This window comes from Nannobrachium achirus (genome assembly GCF_963921795.1).
Source record: "Nannobrachium achirus genome assembly, chromosome: 4".
Lineage (NCBI taxonomy): Eukaryota > Metazoa > Chordata > Actinopteri > Myctophiformes > Myctophidae > Nannobrachium > Nannobrachium achirus.
In genome coordinates, this window is record NC_137813.1 from 14,282,343 (window position 1) to 14,305,397 (window position 23,055).

The 23,055-nt window shown below is 40.2% G+C and overlaps 1 protein-coding gene across 2 annotated transcripts in view; it reads right to left on the bottom strand.

Moving 5' to 3' along the window:
- Positions 1 to 10,132: 10,132 nt before the first annotated feature.
- Positions 10,133 to 23,055, bottom strand: part of LOC308284460 (NACHT, LRR and PYD domains-containing protein 3-like) — an 18,526-nt gene continuing 5,603 nt past the window's right edge. The window contains exons 5-16 of one of the 2 annotated variants that reach the window (XM_080725076.1): positions 22,688 to 22,792; positions 22,358 to 22,456; positions 21,393 to 21,584; positions 19,614 to 19,692; positions 18,391 to 18,562; positions 16,364 to 18,140; positions 16,096 to 16,266; positions 15,224 to 15,394; positions 14,879 to 15,049; positions 13,970 to 14,140; positions 13,312 to 13,358; positions 10,133 to 11,713 (exon numbers count right to left, since the gene is read on the bottom strand). In XM_080725076.1, coding sequence (XP_080581202.1) covers positions 11,139 to 11,713; positions 13,312 to 13,358; positions 13,970 to 14,140; positions 14,879 to 15,049; positions 15,224 to 15,394; positions 16,096 to 16,266; positions 16,364 to 18,140; positions 18,391 to 18,562; positions 19,614 to 19,692; positions 21,393 to 21,584; positions 22,358 to 22,456; positions 22,688 to 22,792 — 3,730 coding nt within the window. In that variant the 3' untranslated portion in view covers positions 10,133 to 11,138. Of the gene's footprint in view, positions 11,714 to 13,311; positions 13,359 to 13,969; positions 14,141 to 14,878; positions 15,050 to 15,223; positions 15,395 to 16,095; positions 16,267 to 16,363; positions 18,141 to 18,390; positions 18,563 to 19,613; positions 19,693 to 21,392; positions 21,585 to 22,357; positions 22,472 to 22,687; positions 22,793 to 23,055 lie in introns of both variants that reach the window. The other variant, XM_080725075.1, reaches the window with a different exon arrangement.

The following is a 23,055-nucleotide window of genomic DNA, read 5'->3' on the forward strand; positions in this document are numbered from 1 at the left end:
GTGATAGATTTCACCATAGATATGTGTGTTGAAAGAAAGAAAGAAAGAAAGAAAGAAAGAAAGAAAGAAAGAAAGAAAGACATGGTGCTTTTTGTTATTTGAAATATGGTTTAAATTGTGTTAATTATTCTGCTATTTAGGAAAACAAAACGAATGACCTGATGTTAATGTAATTATGAAAAATACACTAAAGTATTAAATTAGTGATAATTAATGTTCTAAATTAATTTAGAACTAGCTGGCCTTGTCAGAACAACTTGTAAGAAAATTATTAGTTCAAAGACTAACTGTGCTGCAGTGGGATGTACACACCATCAGGAGTCTCACTTTGATTGGTCATCTGTTGTGCAGCCGAGGCCTGATTGGTTACCTGAGACTGAACCAGTCTGTAATTAAAAGATACATTATATGTATCAGGAATAATAGAAAACAAGATGTAATCTACTGCTGTCATGTTGATGAATAGAGATACTGTACTTACATGACAACATCACTTGGACCTGTAGATTTAAATAAGATATATACTATTTATATTGCTATACCATGGTACAAAGTACATCTTATCTTGAGTTGCTCAGGGATGACAGGCTAGATGTAATCCATCTAATGTACAGTGGTAGTACTCACTGTTGGATGTTCTGTATCGACACAGCTGGACCAGAAGGATGGCCAGTCGAATCACAGCAAACACTCCCACAACTAACCACACTACATGTGGAGAACTCTGTTCCACTGGCACAGAAGGTTGAGTAGATCCAGACACTGAAGGTGACAGCAATGAAAACAGCAATTGAAACGAATAGATTAGTATTAGAACAACACATTTTAACATTTAGGCTATAGTTCATGCCTCAAAATATTCTGATTGTGATATTTTGACTGCGGTACCTATACCTAATATGAGTGCATCACTGTATTCAGTGTAGTAAACTGGATCTCCTCTGAGTCCTCTCCCTCCTCTGCACCAGTATTTTCCACCTTCTGACACAGTGATTGGTCCAGTAGAGTACTGAACACCATGTTGAATGATCAGTGAGTGTGTGTTGTGTTGGTACCAGTAGTATTTCCATCCAGATGAGCCCTCCACAGAGCAGCTCAGTGTAACACTGCCCCCTACAGGTATGTCTGCTTGGTCAGCTTTCAGTAATGCACTTGGTCTGTGATCTGTTGTTAACATTAGAAAGACAAACGTAAAGACACTAACTGGAGAAATGTTGTGGGCTAGCTTAAAGCTACACCTAGATGTCAACATTAGTGGAATGTATACCTCGGAAACCATAAATACAATGATTCAAATAATTAGGAATATAATTTGACTGGAATGTACAGTAATGCAATTTATGTGACATTATAAAACAGTTTCCTTAAGTATAACCAAAGGAGTTTAAGGTAACTTTAACATTTACATCCCTATTCTTTCATAATAAATGGACATTCATAGAAAGCATACAAGCTCACAACTCATTGGCAACCAAATATGGCCAATCATCACAGCTTGACTATAGGCCTATATATTTTTCTCTATCTACATAATCAGTAGTCATGCATCAATTACATTTTTTTTTCAATGACATTTATTATAAATTGAATAGAACAATTTAACAATTACCATAATACACCACACACACACACACACACACACACACACACACACACACACACACACACACACACACACACACACACACACACATACACACACACACACACACACACACACACACACACACACACACACACACACACACACACACACACACACACACACACACACAGTAGTGTAATATATCATTCATCTCTTTATGGGTAGAGAACTGTAACTAAAAAGCTTCATATATGAGTGCAATGAATGATGTTAAACACCATAAAGACAATATGATGATGTGACTTACCTGATACAATCACAGTGACTTCATTGCTTTGCTTTGTAAACAGGGTATCACCACACTTGTATTTACCACTGTCGCCTGGCACTGCTCGTGGAAATCTTTTTTCATCAGCAGGTGATGTTTCAAAAGAAAAGACACCTTCGTAATTTGTCATTCTAAATGTGTACAGCCATGTCTGATGTCCTTCTCTCATGTCACACTTTAATGTAAAATGCTCTCCAGTAAATACAGGGGAGCCGTAGGGTTCCAGGGTCAGAACAGCTTCTACACAAACACATAGAACACAAACACAGTACAATAAAACAACATGATACAGTCTAGTCTGACATTAAATCAGAGTAAACCCAAATCATGACTGAATACATGTAAAACTGAAATACATTCAATGAGAATGGCAGGATGAAGTAGCCTATGTGACAGGTGGAAATATGACCTTGACTGCAGTGAATACATAAAATAGATAAATTCACCTTGACTGTGTCCATAGGACAGGATACTCAGCACTGAAAGATTTGGTGAGATGAGACAATACAATTACAGTGCATGAGTACACAACACCAACATGTTGATTCAAGGTAGAAAGCTATATGAACCATTTGTTAATCTGTAAAAAGTTACAAGTAAATGAATGGTGGTACTGTATAATAACTGTAGATTCAGATATTACAGTGTGTCTCTGTTCTGTATAGGCCTACAGTTGCATCATCACTATTGGTCATGACTCATGAGGTCTGTTATTTTGGTTGTAAAGGTACATTTTAGTTTTTATATAGAGTAGAATAGATAGAATAGTTGAAAAGATAAATCTGCATCAAGATTAAAATGTAAAACAATAGAATTAAAATTGCAACATTGAATATATGGTTCTACTGTATTGAAACTTTTTTAACTGGGATAAAATGTTTCATTATTCCTTAATTGAAATGGTTCAAATACTCACAGTAGAGAACGCAGATACGACCCATCCTCTCCTTTGATTAACAACTCTGGAAATACTTCCTGCTAAGAATTACTGTGAGAGTGTGTGAGTGTGTGAGTGTGTGTGTGAGTGAGTGAGTGAGTGAGTGAGTGAGTGAGTGAGTGAGTGAGTGAGTGAGTGAGTGTATAATACAGTACTTGAGTATAGTGTGCATGAGATAAAACTTATGAAATACAAAAAAGTGGGTGTAACCTACTGAGAGCTCCTTAATTAGAAATACAGTTGTGCATAAAAACGGTATCTTCCAGAGTAACAGATGTTTATTCACAAATGTAAAAACAAAAACGAAGCACCAACTGGTCTTGTTCTAACATCTCTCCGTTCCTTACATACTGTATATGACCCATTAGGACGGTAATGTTGACCTTGGTCTTGATTGTGACCGTGACCTTTGACCTTCTTTAAACAGATAATTTTGTGTGGACAAGGGTTTCTTTATGTATTAGAATTTACTAAGGAAGAGGACAACAATATCAGTTAGAAAGAAATATGCAGCCTATTGTACGTGTAGTCCGGGACTTAGACATATATTTAGGGCAGCAGATTGATCATTCTAACAAAGTTTCATGAAAATCCACCTTCATTCATGATTTGGACCTTGGCTTTCATGGTTTGTCCTTTGAGATCCATGGGTAATGAATCAATAGACCATGATTCTTGACTTCTTGATAATTTCATGAATATCTTCACAGTGATTCTTGAGTTACTTTGCTTACAGATCATACAAGGACAGAGGAGTGATTACAATACCCTGCCTGTCACACATTGCCTCAGGCAAGCTAGGGAACAAACAATCACATTTATGTCATGAATTAAGTATGTTTCAGAACTGTTTATGGCTTCTGTACCCCCTGTACTGTATCTGTTTTCTGAATCCAAGTACACCTTTACCTGACTACAACCTTTTGCTTAGGAAACCATAATTATCATATGATGATATGAATGAATCATAACCTATTTGAAGAATAGGTCTACAACATTATAGTGAAATTGCAATTAGTGCCTTCTGAACAGATTTATTATAAACTGTGGCCATATTGCCATATAGACTACAAAGACCTCAGGGTTGTAACACCATACATAGCCTTTTAGATGACAAATGATGTCGAGTGAAGTGTTTGTTGTTATTTGGTCATTGTTTAACATTAAATATGTTAAACAACCCCCCCCCCCCCCCATTTTCCACTTTATCTTACAGTATGTAGCTTATACTTAGGAGTTACATGTAGATATAGTACCTCTGCGTCCCCAAGGAGTACACACACCCCCATTTGAGAACAAATCTGTGCATCTGGTGGCTCTAGTCTAGATAAATCTAGTGCCTCATGTTTGATAAATGTTAGGACTATTTATTTATTTTTTAATAAATATTGTGATGTTGTCACACAGCAAACCCATTCATTCAACCTTACATGCACAGGCCCTGCCACTGCAGTGTGTTTACTCATTCTATAATGTTTAAGTTGTTTTAAAATATATGAAACAGCATTATGATTAAAACAGACTATACAATGCAATACATTAAACAAGTCTGGGATGGTATGAGAGTCCTCACAGAGTGTTTCCTCACAAAGGAAACAGCCTGTGTGTCAAAACCACAGTCACACATACATCATCCTTCACAGTGGAGCTGCAGAGGCCATGCATGTTTCCAGCTCATACTGTTTTGAGTTTGTTTGCTTGTTTGTTTGTCAGCGTGCGTCACTCACATCTCTGAATGACCGGAATAGATACATCTGTATACGGTACAACCACAGTGCTGTGCGTTCTTTACTTCCCTCTAGTAGCCTCTACAAATATATTACACAGTGCATTAACAACAACAGACATATCAGCATTCTTCTGAGTGTTGGAGTGATATAGAAATAGGCAGATATAACACATCTTAGCTTTTCACAACTATTCAGATTGTCTCATGTTATCTAGTCGTTTAAAAGCCAGCATAATGCAAAACCGATATAGGCCTACTGTTAATGTATTTGAAAATATGAATTACAGGGCTGATTTGGGCTGCCAGAGTAAACAAAGCCAGAGTGTCCGAGGGCCTGCTGGGGTCAGGCCGTATGAGGGTCAAGCTGTGACTTTTGACATCCCTTTCCTGGACATAAAGACGGGTCTGAGTGTGGCGGTGACATCATACACACCCTATATTTTTATGCTTTTTTAATAAGTTTTTGTTTGTTTCGTTTTGGAAATAATTATAATCTGTGATGCCTGGCCTGTTAGCCTCAAGACACCTACTGTATAATGTGATGTCATTACAGCGTTTCTTTTTATACTGAAGGAGCGCTCTAAATCAGGTGTCTTCAACAAGAGGTCCGGGACCTCAGAGTTACTACAGGGGGTCCTCCAAATCTTCTCCTTTTATACATTAACCACTTGAACCCTTGCATCCATATTCTGTAAACTTTAGCCAAACAATTGCAGATCTACAAGCTCACAACGCCTCGCGCTGCTTGTAGATAGGCTATTTTCGGCAAAGAGGTTTGGTGTAGAAGGGGAAAAGAGCAGCCTAAGTACTGAGTGAAAGGTCAAGTTTATTAAGTGTTAAAGATCTGACAACACAAATTGACATGAATCCAAAATACACTGATTGTGCTGTCAAATGATGAAACTATATGGAATCTATGGTTGTGGGGGTCCCAGCTTCATCTCTCTCTCAACTTAGCCTGAAAACATTGAAGACCCCTGCTCTAAAAGAATGCTGCAGGGTCCACGTCACCAGAAACTGTATTTATTAACTGTAAAATACATAAATACAGAGTTTCTGGTGCATTTCCGGTGCCTAGTGTTTAGAGAAGTTGTCGAAAACACATTTATGTGGAATGGTATTGGTTACTATGAAAAAATATTATGTGAAAGATTAAATCAAAAATATATTTTTGTTTAATTGAAAAACCAAGACAGGGGAGGGGGCCAGGCGCATACCACTTAGGCATTGCCACATAGGCATGGATGCCTGTCGGCATTGCCGTTTCAATTCAACCTTTGTTAGCCTCCTGGTTGGTCCCTGACTGACCAACCAGCAGGCTCTATCTGCCTTGTCCCGCCCTGGTTCCGCCTTTTTTATGTTGAATTAGCTAAAACATAATTTTTGGAGAAATAAAAACATTTAAAAACATGCTGATTCACTATGCTGCCACTGAGCAGCTCCAATTGACTGAAACAAAGTTTGAAATTAGAATTGAGCACACAGAATAACAATATGAAGCAACTGAATTAACATGGCAGTGGATGGAATGTCCCACTGAATGTCCCTCCAAGTCAAAGCAACCAATGGGTGTGGAGAGGGGCAGGACAATGGGCGGGACTTGACAAAGGGTGAATTCCCGATCCGGACGACCTATGCTGCGTGTCACTCCCCATCTCTCCCCCCATTTCCTGTCAGTCTACTGTCCTATCAATGAAGGCAAAAGCCAAAAAAATAATCTTTAAAAAAAGAAAAACCAAAGCAGAATGACTTTAAAAGTATGGATCTGTCTTTGAAACTTACTCGCCTTCGCCAATCTCAAATGCGTCTCAATCAAACACATTTTGTCATCACAGTGGCTGATGTTAGTATCACTACAACACATTACTGTGATCTAACCCTGACATTCACAATAGTGGTGTCCCCGGACCCCACTATTCTAGGGCCACCAACTCTAACAAGGAAAACTAGGGTGACAACCTATGCATTGCCTTTAACATCAAACCTGCCATGTGACTAATTGTCTGCTGCCTGTATTTTCATTGTTTCTCATTGAAGTAATTATTAATGTATGTTCAGTTGTCTGAGCTCATCATTTGAGTCAATGTTGCTGTTCTCCATAGCTGAATTTTGCCCTCTGCTGGATGAAAGGAGTGCAAAGTTGAGTGCAGAACAAAGTTTTTATAAACACCATCAAATGTGGGGATTTATCTACCCAGAACACAGACTGTATAGATGTGAAAGAGGCTTTCAGATTTCAGGAAGAAACCAAAAATACTCGGGGAAGAACACATATTTGCATAGTTTAACCACACCTGGGGGTCTATTGCAGTAATGTTAACTCCATAGACACATTCAAAACAGAAAAAGTACAAAACTATGGCACCACCTCTTTAATGCCCCATGCATTGCATCGGAGTATAGTGTTGATCCAAATCCTCAGTCCATTCTCTGTGTCAATAACTTAATTTGTTGAACGTTTCAAAGTAAAAGCAGCTTCCTGACAACCCAGAGAGGTTTGACCACTGGCACCATGTCCTGGGTTCTGAGGGCTTAAAGGAGTAGTTCACCCCCAAAATGACTTTTTTTCTATTGATTACTCAGGCCATGGAGAGTAGAGTTCAATAATATTTTTTGGTTTTTGTCACATTCCTAAGACAAAAATGTGATAACAATAAATGTACTCCCATTGATTCCGGATGGTGACCTGTTTCGAAACGGGTCACCATCCGGAATCAATGGGGGTAAATTTACTCGAATCAAAATTTTGTCTTAGGAATGTGACAAAAACCAAAAAATATTATTGAACTCTACTCTCCATGGCCTGAGTAATCAATAGAAAAAAAGTCATTTTGGGGGTGAACTACTCCTTTAAGCCAGGAGGGACTCACAGCTGGGTTGTCGAAGTTGGAGACAATTTGAATTGGGCAGTAGGTGTCTTAGCAGAGTATTATTAGTGGAAGGGAAACAGAGGGGTTCAATTGTGGGCAATAAAGTTATATAAAGGTGAATACGCAGCATCCTCCTCTCCAGGACCTTACACTGATCTCTCATTGAAGCAGAAGCTGCAGAGGATCAGAGTCCAGCTGGACTGGAATAGGAGACAGCTATCATTCTCTGATCCTGATTATAACACACATTATGTACACCTTCACACACACTTTACAAAAAATCAACACTAGTCTCTGTAGTGTGCCTCTGAAGATGTTACCAGGGAAGATCAATGAACAACGTAATTAGACATGGATGATGACGATGATGATGATAAACTATCCAGATTTAAAAGTGGAATGTTACTCAGTCTATGATTTATAGGTGTGAGGATTGGACCGTGTTAGCGGTTGGAATTCAGTACAGAGGCCGGATAAGGGTGTAACCCGAAGGTACATTTATTGACACCATATACATAAAGGACAAGAATATGACATGAAGCTCTACTCCCAGCTCAGACCTCAGTGCACCGTCTGGCAGCCATTTATATTCTCTGCTACCCAATGAGCCTGGACTGTACCACTTGGTGTTGGAGCATACCATAGATAGAGCACAATAAATACATACATAAATAAACATAATGCATAAATAATCCAAAATCATAAAAGTAATTAGTCTACATGAACTACTACACCATATTATAAATACAACACCTTTAACCTCAATTAGCAAACTCAACAGCGCATCATAACCCCCCCTCTGCTATCCTGATATGGTCCAGCCCAATCATTACTGAAACACACAGGCAATTGTTAGGCATCCAATCAAGCCTCAACAATTAACTCCACCTTATTGCACTTCCCCAAACATATTGTTGCACATATCACACACATTGCACCTGCCCATCATGATTACCACACCCCAAACATGTGTCTCCCCAGGTGGAACTCATCGGCTGAGTGACCCTCTCAGTCAACCTGGAAACAAGTCAATACATTCAACAGTAAAATCATGGCTGTGCAAAATACACTGTACAAGTTAATAAAGTGCCAATATGCTGTACAATTATATATATATATATATATATATTAGATGTTTTTAAAAATGTTTCAGAATTGTTATTGTATTTAATGAGTAGAAAGACATATGCAACACATGGCTACAACTGGAATCAAACTGTATGGCAATATGACTGATCTTTCTAGTTTGCTAGATCTGGAAAAAAAGTCTACGGTATGTGGGTAGACATAAATATTATGTCAAATAAACATCTACCAAACGTCTTGTGTGTGAATTGTGTTCAGTTGCATCACATGAAATGACAAATATAGTGTATTTTAAACATCTACTGTAAGACATTAAAAGCATGACATTTTAAATGATGCTGAGCACTGGTCAGTCTGTTAAATATTACATTGTATTTGTCTGGTTCTGCCTGAGGTTTCTTCCAGTTATTAGCTGGAGTTTTTTCTTCTCTGCTCTCCATGTATAATGTCTTCAGACAACTTGTTGTGATTTGGAACTATAATAAAATTGAATTGAATTGTATGAAACCGCAAGGCAGACTACGATCTGTGCAGGGAATGTGTTATTATCACTTATAATGCCATAACCTTTTTGTGTCACACACATTAATGTCCCTTGATTTTATTTATTTTGTAACACTTTCATTGTCTCCTTATTGATGTTTGTAGTGTCTTAGAATTACATTTCTCATTGTGAAAATAAGCTTTAAAGGGTTAATATTTTAGATTGTAATTAGAGAAAATAAAAAGTGAGTGTTAACATGTTTTCATTTGCTTTGTTCTATTGTTTTATCGCGTTTACCGTGCTAAAATGTGGGGCATGCGTACGCATGGGGGCATGCTTACAAGTGTCTAAATATGTCTTTTTAGACACAATAAACCAGCAGTGTCTTTATTGCTATTTACAGTAACACTTCTAGCCCTCATAAGTCACATCCAACCATGAAAGGTTGCGTTGTATCTTGGGAATGGGCTTATTCTGTGTAAAGTGACATATTTAGCCACTTGTATGCATGCCCCCACCCCCAACCACTGAAATAAGAATCTCTAAAACAATAGAAAGAAGTACATTAAATAATTTGAACACTCATCTTTTATATTCTTTAATTACAATCTAAAATATGAACCTTTGTTGTAAAAAACTAAAGTTGTCCGTGGAATCAGGCCTTCCATCTGGCTGCTATAACTGATGAATGTGAGAGAATGGGGTCCTCCCTATGTTCCCCATGTTCCCCACTTCCCTCCCAAAAAGGTTCAATTTTTCCCACAATCTATGTTCCCTCCCCACCCACCCTCCCCCCAAAAAGGGTCCATGTTTCCCTAAAAAAAAGGTATACAGTATGTTCCCAACTCAAATGCAGAACATGGTGGGACATCTGGGCACCAAGAACATGTTGGCAATCCTAATTTAGGTGCCCAGTTGTCCAGGTGCCCACATGTCTCCACCCCTATAAGTGCCTGCTACTCGTCCTGGTGCCCAGATCCCTATAGTGCCCAAATGTATGTAACCCAATGTAACCCAAAGGCTATTTATCTCCACACGTTCCTCCGGTCCCAACTTTTGTCAGGTGAACCACACTTTGCAATAATAAGCCAATAAATAAGCCATACATGTATAGACTTGAACAGGAATATTTATTAGAAAATACATTTACAATGCTGTGATTCCTGCAGTCTCTTGAACAATAGTTTATTAAGTAATAGTTACTGTACACATTTGTAAATGGAAGCAGCATACGTATATCTGTTGCCATATAGGCCATAATAGAAATGTATTAAAAATCAAATAAAAAATGTGTATGCATTCACAGGCTATGGCACATTTGTTGTCAATGTGTGACGTGGCCCCACATCACCATCCTTGCTCCATGCAGGGTCCCAACCCATAGGCCTAGTTTGAGAACCACTGGTCTAGTTTATATTCATTTCATAGACTGGCTGATCAGCTGGTTGCTGAGCTATGGCTGACTGCCATGGCCGGCTACCACTCTTAGTTCTTTTAGATAGCCTTTTAAACCACCGTTGCTATGATGACAACATGGGCTAACACAATTCATACAGCAGTGGATAACATCCATGTTACTTAATAGCCAGTTTAAGCAACGCTACGGCAACGGCAGATGACAACGGTAATCGGAAATGATCCGTGCTCGATAGATCAACCTGCCGTCGCCGCGGCCGTCTCTACTACGGCAGAAGCTCCCTTCCCACGTAGCGCCTACTCCGTCTGATGCGTGTGCGCGTCGCCATGGGAACCAAAGCGCTCAATGAAAGGGGTGGGAACCCGTCGCCGCCGAGGCTTTGCTTAACCATTTCGATCGCTACGGCGATTACGTCATAGCAGCCGTAGTCCCACCTCACGTTGCGGTAGTAGAAACGGTCTGCTTAATGTCGCTAATATATGCATGCTGTGGTGAGGTTGTGTGTTGTGTGTGTCCTGCTGCTCACTGTGCGCACTACAGGTGACGTTGTTTGGGCAGAAACAGTGCACTCTGATTTTCACAATAAAATGAAACCCATACCCAACCACGTTTAGTTTACGTCCGTTTTAGCCCGTCAAACACGGGTACCCGGCCCATTGCAGGACTCTGCCACACATACAAGCCTCTGACCTCCTGACCCTACTACCATCCCTCCTCCTCCTCCTTCTCCTCTATCTGACAGAGTGACACTGAGCAGTCAGGCCCCCACCTGCAGGTGAACCCAGCATAGAGAGGTTCAGTGAATGTGGTCTGGAAGGTGAACAGGTGTGTCAGTGTGTCAGAGGACACTGTGTAGAAGGACACAGTGCCAGCAGGACAGTCTACATACACCGATACTCTACCGGAGTTAGAGGAGGGTCTGACAGGGAGGTCAGTTCTATTCTGGTTGTGATTCACAGTGTACCTGTTATTAACACCAGTACAGACACAGTACAGACACCATGACTGGTCATTGTATCCAAACCTACTGTCATCATCACCCTGTCTGTTGATTCCACTGTATGTCACAGCTATAGAAACTATCCAGCTCCACTCTACCTCCCAGTAACAGCGTCCAGTCAGACTCTCTCTACACATCACCTGTGGCCTGTCCTTAAATCTCTCTGGATGATCAGGATACTGATGATCATGATCATCATATGTCACCTTCCTGTTGTTCTCAGACAGAGAGAGGCAGCTGTTTGCTGTGTTTGGATCCAGTGTGAGTTCACACACATCTGATGAGAGAACATACAATACAACACCAGTTTACTATCAAATACATAATAACAACAATAACAATATCATTGTCACTTATGTATTGCAAAAATAGCTGATCTACAAACTCACATCTCATCATGTGAGCTTGTAGTAGGCCTATGACAAAGTAGGGCATCCATTTATATACGTATGTTTCAGGGTTTCCTGCAGGAAAAAAGTCTTGACCAGGGGGGAAACTTTGCTTAATTAATTAATTAATTTGCTTAATTAAAATGCATTTCTTGAATCATTTTTATTATATTAATTCTTATGTTTGCCCTCAAAATATTAAGTGAAGTTAAATAAGAGAGAGAAGTTGCTTATAACAAACAAATCAAAACATATTTCGATTTTTGATTAAATCAGTTATCATTTTTGCCCTCAAAATATGAATGAGTTGGTGTGAAAAAGGAAAATGCAACTACATTATGCTATCATTATTCACATTTATTCAACATTGTGTAGCAAAACCAGTTTAGCTACTTTGACCCTGTACATCTGCTATTTGAAAATAGCTGATCTACTAGCTCACAGCATCACACAGCTAAACCAAACTTTGGCGAGCTTGTTTATAGGCTACTTTACATAAGTACCAATCGTTCTTATTTTGTTTTGAAGTCCACCGACTGGCTCTTATTTTGAAGCCTATGATTGACCGGGGTAACAGGTTTACGTTGGTCTGACAAGACGAACAATAACATAGCTACCTAGCTTGCTAGTGCTACTGTGTGCTGGTGATGACCAGTGATTGGACGCTATACTATCGTCGTAGGGTTAGGTAACGTGGTATTGGCGCTGTTATGTTTAATCTTACACGTTAAACCAACGTAAATAGTAAAGCTTTTCACACGGAAGGCTTTATTGAGCACCCGCACAAAGTCCTGTGAAACTAACTCACGGAGTGGTGCGTGATTCTCATGCAGTAGCCTACACAAGTTCACAACACGTAACACATCCCTCCCATGCTGGAGTTAAATACTTTTGCAAGTTTTTCTACGTGAGTCGCGGGTAACAGCCAGGATTTCCACCGTGGAGGTAAAGGCTCAGCCCTGAGCCTCTGGGATGCATTGTGCATCTCCGTGAGGAGAAACATGCTTGCGGGCGGTGGCGCAGCACAGCGTGGTGTAGACGAAATGTGAAGTCCATCTACTGTAATATTAGTCCCAAATCGCGAAATGTACTATAGTGGTTTTAAAAGAAATCTACATCTCTTCCGCGCACCGTTAAAGCCCCGGTGAACATTTGTGATGGTGGGCTGCTATGGACGTGTGTATGTGATGAAAGCAAGCATGCACTGGTGATGTTTAGGGCTTTTCGCTATGCGTCTTGGCCGGGCAGATTGACAGATAATCTACATTAGTTATGGCATTCAAAGAGCTGACCTTTTCTTCATTACCAAGAAGTTAAAGTAATTATAGAAATAAGTTACTATTAATTAGTCATTAAAGACATATTTCCTCATATAATTACTCTTATGATTATGATCATCTTTATTCACAGTAGGATGTTAATGAATGAATGTCACATGATGTTTGTGCTGCTTTGATTTCATGAATAAAACAGAATAAACACTTACACTTCCTCAGACCTGGTTTCAGCCACTTCTCTCCACCATGGTCGACACTGTGGGTGGAAGAGAGAAAGTCAGGCCATCATAGAGCAGAGGTTCTCAAACAGGTTTGTCTCAGGTCACCCCGTAAATAACTTTTTCATCCACACCCTTGAATTACATTGTTACTTTACAGTACCTTACATTTATGTCAAATTAGATTTCTCAAATTATGCCCGCACCAGACCCGACTCGACGTATTCGGGCCGGGCCCAAAATGTATGCCAATTAGTTCTGTGGACATTTTTTGTATTTTTTAATATAATAATAATCATTTTGTTCTGTCTGTATGTGTATTTATTTATTATGAAGATGGCACTGACCGGTGTTTCACTTAATCACTTAATTACTATGTGACGGTGACATTCAATGAGTCTCAGCGCAGGCAGCAGAGTGAGAGAGAGAATTGTGTTGCTACTGCGGCGCTTTGTTATTGGATCATCCTGCAAGCCATTCAATCTACAAGCCCACTGAAGTCTACAATGCTTCAAAATCTAACATGTTTAGAACTTGCAGATCAGTTCTTATACAGGGCCTTAAATCAGACAGTTGCAGAGTATGATGCGATGGTGGGCATCTGGGTTCCCAGATCGGTCAAAGACTCTGCTAACTTTCCCTAACTAACCTGAGAGTCTTCAATCCCCAGCATGGATCCTTCACTCCAGCAAAGAGATGCTCCACACAGTTTCCCAAGTGATTATAGCTCAAATCAAGCTCTTTCAGGTGGGAAGGGTTGGATCTCAGAGCTGAGACCAGAGAAGAACAGCCTTCCTCTGAGACCATACAGCCTGACAACCTACGCACGCACGCACGCACGCACGCACACACACGCACGCGCACACACACACACACACACACACACACACACACACACACACACACACACACACACACACACACACACACACACACACACACTTATATACATCTTGGACAATATACTGTCCAATCAGACAGGATTGGTCATGCTTCACTTGACAATATATAATATAAATGGTCAGCATCAATGCAACCACACCCTTTCTCATTATAATAGCTATGTCTGGCTTTGTCTGCAGGGCTGGATTAACCATTGGGCCGGTGGGGCCGTTGCCAGGGGCCCATGGCTCTCAGGGGCCCTTGGGGGAACTGGGCCGCGGGGTCATTGACAATTTAATCAAATTAAATGTATACGTTAATTAAAAATCTGGTGGAGGGTGGGGGCCTAAGCAGGGGTTAATCCGTCCATGTTTGTCTGTCTCCCTCACTGGATGGATAGGAGGGTCTGTTTATTGCTGGTCAACATTTCGATCTTAATAGATCTTCATCAGGGGATCTCAAAGAAGATGAAGATGAAGATCTATTAAGATCGAAACGTTGACCAGCAATAAACGGAGCCTCCTATCCATCCAGTGTGCAGACTCTATTATGTTCTTCATGATTCTGCTTGTCTAGCACCTGGGCCACAGATGTGTGTGCACATTACTTTCTTCATCAATTTCCATTTTTAAACCAGGATATGAATGATGTTCTGTCCATGTTCAGGAATACTGACCTGAGTGTCTCCAGCGCACAGTCTGGACTCCCCAGTCCAGCAGAGAGTGTTTTCACTCCAGAATCGCTCAAATCATTGTTACTGAGGTCAATTTCCTTCAAACTGGGGGAGTTGGAGAGAACTGATGACAACTCCTCACAGCAATACTCTGACAGGTTACAGCCTTTCAGCCTGAAAAAAAAAAAAAACATTAGTGATAAATAATTTGTTCATTAGTGATGAAAGACATTACCATGTTGGCTTTTTTTTTCCTGTAAAAAGAACGATAACATAATGTATCCAATATCAGACTTTGTCTGCCTCCCCTTAATTACATTAATGTTGTCCATGTTCAGGAATACTGACCTGAGTGTCTCCAGCGTACAGTCTGGACTTCCCAGTCCAGCAGAGAGTGTTTTCACTCCGGAATCGCTCAAATCATTGTTACTGAGATCAATTTCCTTCAAACTAGAGGACTTGCAGAGAACTGATGATAACTCCTCACAACATCTCTTTGAGAGATTACAGCCACTCAGCCTGAAGAAACAATAATGAAAAAATAATTTGTTCTGTGATTAGTAAACTATGTCATCTTTCTTTTTTTTACTTTTTTCTGTAAGAGAAAGATCCTGTAACAAAAACTAGACGTAAGATCTTTGTTTGCCTCCCCCTAAATCCCTAAATAAATATAACATAAATAAGGGTCAGGACACCGCCTCTTTATTTATTTGATCAAAATTCAAATATGAAAAGAAATCTAAAATGTTGGTGTGGTTATCCGTTGTTGTGGGGCGAGGGGTGGAGAGTAGCGTGCATATCATTATATTCTGAAACCACGCCATAGAAAAGCTGACCGCAGTGAAAATGCAAATTCTGAAAATAAAACTGTAAACTAGCAGTTGCAGGTATAAAGATTCTGCAACTTAATGACATATTTACCGCTTAGCGTGCATATCATTATAGTCTGAAACCACGCCATAGAAAAGCTGACCGCAGTGAAAATGCAAATTCTGAAAACAAAAATGTAAACTAGCAGTTGCAAGTATGATTCTGCAACTTAATGACATATTTACCGCTAGCTTTCTACAAACAAACCATCAGATTGACCAGGATCTAACTTTCTCCTCCCTTGCTATGGACACTTTTAGCAGACATGTCCTGCTGTCTAATCCGCTGACTTCTCCCCCCGAGCTACAAGCTCACAAGGCGTCGTTATTTATATGTTCAGGAATACTGACCTGAGTGTCTCCAACGTACAGTGAGGACTCTCCAGTCCAGCAGAGAGTTTTATCACTCCTGAATCGGTCAAATAATTGTTACTGAGGTCAATTTCCTTCAAACTAGAGGAGTTGGAGAGAACTGATGATAACTCCTCACAGCATCTCTCTGACAGATTACATCCACTGAGCCTGAAGAAACAGTAATTAAATCAATATCCATGTTTGTTTTAAGAAAAACATTACATAATATTTTAAATGTATCCATTGACTGTATCAGAGCACTTACAGAGCTTTATTGGAGGCCTTGACCACTGGCAGAAGCCACAGAAGAGCCTCCTCTGAAGCACCGTATTTCTTCAGGTCAAACACATCCATCTCCTTTTGTGATGAGAGCAAGATGAAGACCAGGGCTGACCACTGAGCAGGAGAGGGTTTCTCTGTGGAGAGACTTCCTGAACTCAGGTACCGTTGGATCTCCTCTTCTAGAGAATGATCATTGAGCTCATTCAGACAGTGGAACAGATTGATGCTTCTCTCTGAAGACGGTTTCTCCCTGATCTTTTTCTTGATGTACTCGACTGTTTCCTGATTGTTCTGGTACTCCATTTTTCTAAGTCCAAACAGTCTTTGCAAGATGATTTGATTGGTCTGCAATGAGAGGCCCAGCAGGAAACGGAGAAACAAGTCCCAGTGTCCATTTGGGCTCTGCAAGGCCATGTCTACAGCACTCTGGTAAAGGTGGTAAATCTCTGGTTTGCCTCTAAATAGCTTTGACCAGATAGAGGTTGGCAGGTGGTTGACACCAGTATTGATGAATGAGTGAAAGACATAAAGAGCAGCCAGAAACTCCTGGATGCTCAGATGAACAAAGCAGAACACCTGTTCTTCACACAACCCATGCTCCTCTTTGAAGATCTGTGTGAACACTCCTGAGTACAATGCAGCATCTCTGATATTAATGCCGCACTCTATCAGGTCTGCCTCATAGAAGATCACATTGCCTTTCTTCATTTGTTCAAAAGCCAATTTTGCCAGAGACAGAATGGCCTTATGGCCTGGTACACAATCAGAATATTTGTCATTTGTGTGTTTGGACTGAACATCCATGAAGTGGATGTACATTGCAGTCTGCGTCTTTGGAAGTGCTCCTTTCCCCTCTGTTTTCAACAAGTCTTCCAGAACTAAAGCAGAGATCCAGCAGAAGACTGGGATGTGACACATGATGTGGAGGCTTCGTGATGTTTTGATGTGTGAGCTCACTGTTCTGGCCTGGTTCTCATCACCACTGAATCTCTTCATGAAATATTCATCCTTCTGGGGGTCAGTGAACCCTTTAAGCTCTGTCATCTTGTCAACATAATCTCTAGGGATCAGCTCAGCTGCTGCAGGTCGTGTCATTATCCAGATGCGAGCAGAGGGAAGCAGGTGACCACTGATGAGGCTGGTCAGCAACACGCTAACCGAAGTTGGCTTTGTGACATCAGTCAAGATTTCATTTTTCTGGAAGCGTAGAGGAATCCGACACTCATCTAACCCATCAAAGATGAAGAGAACATTGGATCCTTTCATGCTGGAAATGACTGCTTCCTTGGTTTCCCCCAACAAGTGATGAACAAGGTCCACCAAGCTGTACTTCTTCTTCAGCATCAAATTCAGTGCTCTGAAAGTGAAGGGAAAGACAAAGGCGATATCCTGGTTGGCTTTGTCTTCTGCCCATTCCTGAGCATACTTTTGAGCTAAGACTGTTTTACCGATGCCAGCCACTCCCGTTGTCATCACTGTTCTGATTGGTTCATTTTGTCCAGGTAAAGGCTTAAAGATGTCTTCAAATTTGATTGTTGTTTCTGGTCTGGCTGGTTTCCTGGATGCTGTTTCGATCTGTCTGACCTCATGTTCTTTATTGACCTCTCCACTTCCTCCCACTGTGATGAAGAGCTCTGTGAAGATTTTATTCAGAGTTGCTGTTGGTTGGTGTGCTTGTTTTGTGATCCACTCACACAAAGACTGAAACCTCTTCCTCAGATTAGACTTGTGTTGTTGTTGATACACAGGAGCAAGAGTTTCTAAATGACCAAAGCACAAATGACATCATTAAGTCCATATTATGATAGACATGGTCCTCCAATGAAAGGTCTTGGTAAATCTATCTAGTTGAAAGGGGATCTTGTGTCTAAAGCTGAAGCCACTGTACAATGGGAAAGTCTTGTGTGCGATGACAGATTATCTAGATGATTTACCATGCTTAAACAACAGTTCAAGAACAGGTGAAACTGCTCTCTATCATATTAAAGATGTGAATAAAGAGTTTCCTACTGCTCTCCAGGATGTCAGTCAGCTCCTTCTCCTTCAGGATCCTCAGGAGTTGCAGTGAGATGTTCAGAACTCCCTCTCTCTGACTCTCTAAGCATTCTGGGTAATCTGTTGTCAGAAGCCTCTTGAACGTCTCCAGCTCGGTCTCAGATCTGAAAACATTTTCCTTGAGCAGCTGAAATGCAAAATAAAATATCAAGTTTCAATCCATCCAACTTGATGGATTGAAAGCAACTGGGTTTAAAACCCTAGCATCCCTATTATGGGTGTGTCAAAATATCAGAAAATATCCGGATATCTGAAAATAGTCGACCTACAAGCTCATAGACCCCTGGGGGAGCCCAGTCAAAACTGTGTACCTTTGATTTTCTAAATCAAACGAAACAAATAGAATAGAAAAATGAACAAAACAAACGGATAATGACTTCCAATTTCAACAGAATAAAATAATGATAAAATGGAAAAAAAGGATTTCCAGCTTTCCTCTTTCTATTTGACTCTTTCATTGTTTATTACTGAAACCGAGATTTCTACAACTACATAGCAATACGCTCACAGTCAGTCAGGCAGGACACACACAAACTACCCAGCAAGCACACACACCAAAACCCTCTTGACCAATCCCTGAGCTTCATGTTGCTACCTGCTGATCCCCAAACTCTCACTCTCATTGGTCAGGAATATACAGACTGCAATTCACAGAAAACCCCAACAGGGTCGCTACCAGGGCATGAATTTCATGGAGGCCATGAAGGCCATGGCCACCGTTGCCCCACAATTTGGCCTTGTGCCCCTCAAACCAATGGCATGACCTGAGGCCACAGTGGCCTAAATGCCTTGCTTCTAAAATGACGAAATTCCAGGCCTGGTCACTTCCTATCGTTGAAGGTCTGTTCTTTTTATATATATATGCATCTGAGCCTATGTGCCTGGACCGATAGTCCAGCGGGTGCCCCTATTGATTTTTCCTGATTGGGTTTGTGGATGGCCAGTTTGACACCTCCGCATTATGAGATATCTTTTAGTAGATATTTTGTCCAGACGGTGGGGCTACATGATAGTTAATATGGTCACTCAAAGTAGGGTTCATCTTCCAGGAAGCATGAATGCACTCAGGTTTTATGACACTCACACATTAGATGTCATGATATCAGGGTTATATTATTAACCAACCCAAACTAATCATATAACGTTAGATAAATACAATCTCAAATAAATAAACTCACCTTAAATATGATTTCCAGTTCTGTTTGATGCTCCTGATCAGACTGACCAATGACATCCTGGGAGCTCTGCTGGTGGTCTCTGTGGAGAAACAACGCGTGCGCATACACACACACACACACACACACACACACACACACACACACACACACACACACACACACACACACACACACAGTGTGAGAACAATTAAATAATGTTGTTTTAATAATGTTTTACATTCTGACTTGTGGTCAGTAGAGTGGTGTTCATCTTTGAAGTCCACCTTTGGACCGGTCACTCTTATACTTATGTTATTACTCTAATTAATGTTATTAATATCACATACATATTGAATATTGCATGTCATAAAGTAGTTGTACAATACATATAGTCTATTATGTATTGATATTACTATAACAAATATATTACTTGTAAATTGTATATTACTATCATGCAGCTGCTGATGTCACACAGTTTTCCATTATTGGATATTATTCACGATTAGTCTACTGTATATTCAGATTTGGCGTCATGTGGGAACATGCACAGATTTTGCATACCATGTTGGTGCTGACAATAAGACGTCACACTAACTAGTAAGAATTGTTTACATTGTTATCAATAAGACATCACACTAACTGCAGTGCAACCAGACTATAGTACTTGTCCGACATCTATAAACTTTATTTTGCCACCCTACTCCTCCCACAGTTTTGGTGGCACGCACTTGGGCCATATATCATTTTGCTAAGAGTTACGTTATATATATAGTTTAATTTATAGACATGTATTCGTGAATACATTTTCTCCATTGACTTTAATCAAAAATGTAACTTTTCTCAAATATGGAGATGACTGATCATAGACGTCTGATATGATATGACCACATGAGACTGACAAAGTATGTCCATATATGGGCATTCCAATATATGAGATTAATATTGATGGTATCTTCATATATGGGCATAAAAGGGACAAGGACTGACACAGAGATCTCCATATATAGCCATTAATGTATTAGTGAATTCATTTCCCCCATTGAATTGAATGGGACATTCTTAAATGGTAAGACGGAATTAATTAATTAATTAAAGTCTGATTTGCATCATGACAACTAACTACACTTCCAATTGCACCTTTCTAGTTTACATTGTTGAGTGTTTCCACCCTAGAACCTAGTCTAATTTTTTAGTTTTTAACCCCCGAAAATGCTGTTGTCGTCTGAACGGAAGGCATACCTGATATTTTATTTTGGCGTTTCTCGTAAAAACGGTGTTGTGTGCACAAGCACTATTATAGTCAGTGTGGCTGCCCTAACAGGGCAACCAGACTATAGTACTTGTCTGACTTTCTTTCATTAATATTTCCATCTTTCCGGATAAACCTTATTTTGCTACTCCTCCAACAGTTTTGGTGGCAAGGCACTTGTCAAATCGACCAGGACTTGTGCATTCCCTTGCATTTTGCTAAGAGATGTAATACCTTTCTAGTTAGTGTGGTAGCCTGAATTGCAGCACACTATTGTTATCAGCTCTAGTTTACGGAGTAACATTTGAGGAACCAGTATTTTCGTGAGCTCACCTTTATGCAGCTTCCTTATCGGCTAAAATCAGTTTGTAAATGTTACAAGTGACATATGGTGATGTATGCCTGCAACATGATGATCGACAATTCAACAACACCCATATGCAGTTCATAGATGTTCTCAGTTGAATATGTTTTAACTTTTTAGCATAACCTAGTTGGTTCTCGGGTTAATATTACAACTATGACAGTGTGTCCACGAGGAAAATGCTAACCTTTTGTGGTGTCCATCAGTGAAGGTAATACCTCGATCCATGGAGGTCTCCGTGGAGACACAGCTGGATACAGGAGAGGCTGCTCTCTCTACGTACCAGTCCTCCAAGGCATCTTCATATTCTGTGGATGAGTCACTCTCCGTGGGGACACAGCTGGGTACGGGAGAGGCTGGTCTGTCCTGGTGGACCGGCCTTTAACACAACAGACACACATGATAATGATGATGACGACGACTAGAGGACACTATCTGACTCCAAGTCGCAGAAATTAATTATTGCGTACAGGTTGGCAGGTCTGCTCTACTCTGAATTAAACAAGACAAGGTGTGACAACAGTGTGGCCTCCCTGAGGAGGAGCTCATTCCACTGCTTGAACACCAGGAGGAGAAAACATTCTGGATCACTTGATGAAATTGGATTAGAATAAATGATATACCTGTATATTAGTGTCATGTAAATAGCTGTGTTCTATCAAAGGTATTCATATTAATACAAGTATTTTACTGTCATAGCTGCCAAAATACTCTGATCAAATTTTGTGTGCATCAATGACACAATAGCATAGAACTAATTAATTCTATCTTTGTCTGACCATTATGACAAATACTGTCAAAGAGTCCTTGATAATGATAAATAAACAGTTTGGTAATAAGAACATATATATTTTATACCGGTATTAGATAAAACAACAGGGGGTCAGTGGCTCAGCAGGTTACAGCAGCAGCTTAGGAAGTTTGTGGTTTGATTCCCAGCTCCTCCTGGCTGTGTGTTGAAGTGTCCTTGAGCAAGACTGTCTTGCTTGTTTTCCCCCACAGAGTTACTGTGTGAATGTTGTGATTATTATATGAGTGTTCTGGATAAAAACACTATATAAATGCACCTTTTATCTTTTAAAAATATGTATCATATACACCTCGACCTCATATCACTGGTTGCAATATGAGCATCAACAGGAATACATTCACCTTAGTTCAGTAGAGTGCTGTCCATCTTTGAAGTTCAAGGGTTTACCCATAGACATGTCACTCTTCATGGAGAGACAGCTGGGAGCAGGAGACTCTGATCTCTGCTGATGAACTCTGAAAGATTTTTTTTTAATCAACAATCAATATGGAATCCAGTCAAACATATCTTATTAAAAAGACAAGGTGTAACAACAGAGTGGCTTCCCTGTATAATATCTAGCAAGTTAGCTGTGTAGTTTGTGAATGTCACAATACGTTTTCTTAAACAGGGGTTTTGATAAGAGTAATGTTACAACTCGGACCATATGATTCCAGGAGAAAATTGCCAACCTTTTGTGGTGTCCTTTGAAGGTAATACCTCGATCCATGGACTTGTCACTCTTCATGGAGACACAGCTGGATACAGGAGAGGCTGGTCTGTCCTGGTGGACCGGCCTTTAACACAACAGAAACACATGATGATGATGATAATGATGATGACGACGACTAGAGGACACTATCTGACTCCAAGTCACAGCAATTAATTATTGCGTACAGGTTGGCAGGTCTGCTCTACTCTGAATTAAACAAGACAAGGTGTAACAACATTGTGGCCTCCCTGAGGAGGAGCTCATTCCACAGCTTGAACACCAGGAATACAAGTATTTTACTGCCATAGCTGCCAAATACTCTGCTCAGATTTTGTGTGCATCAATGAC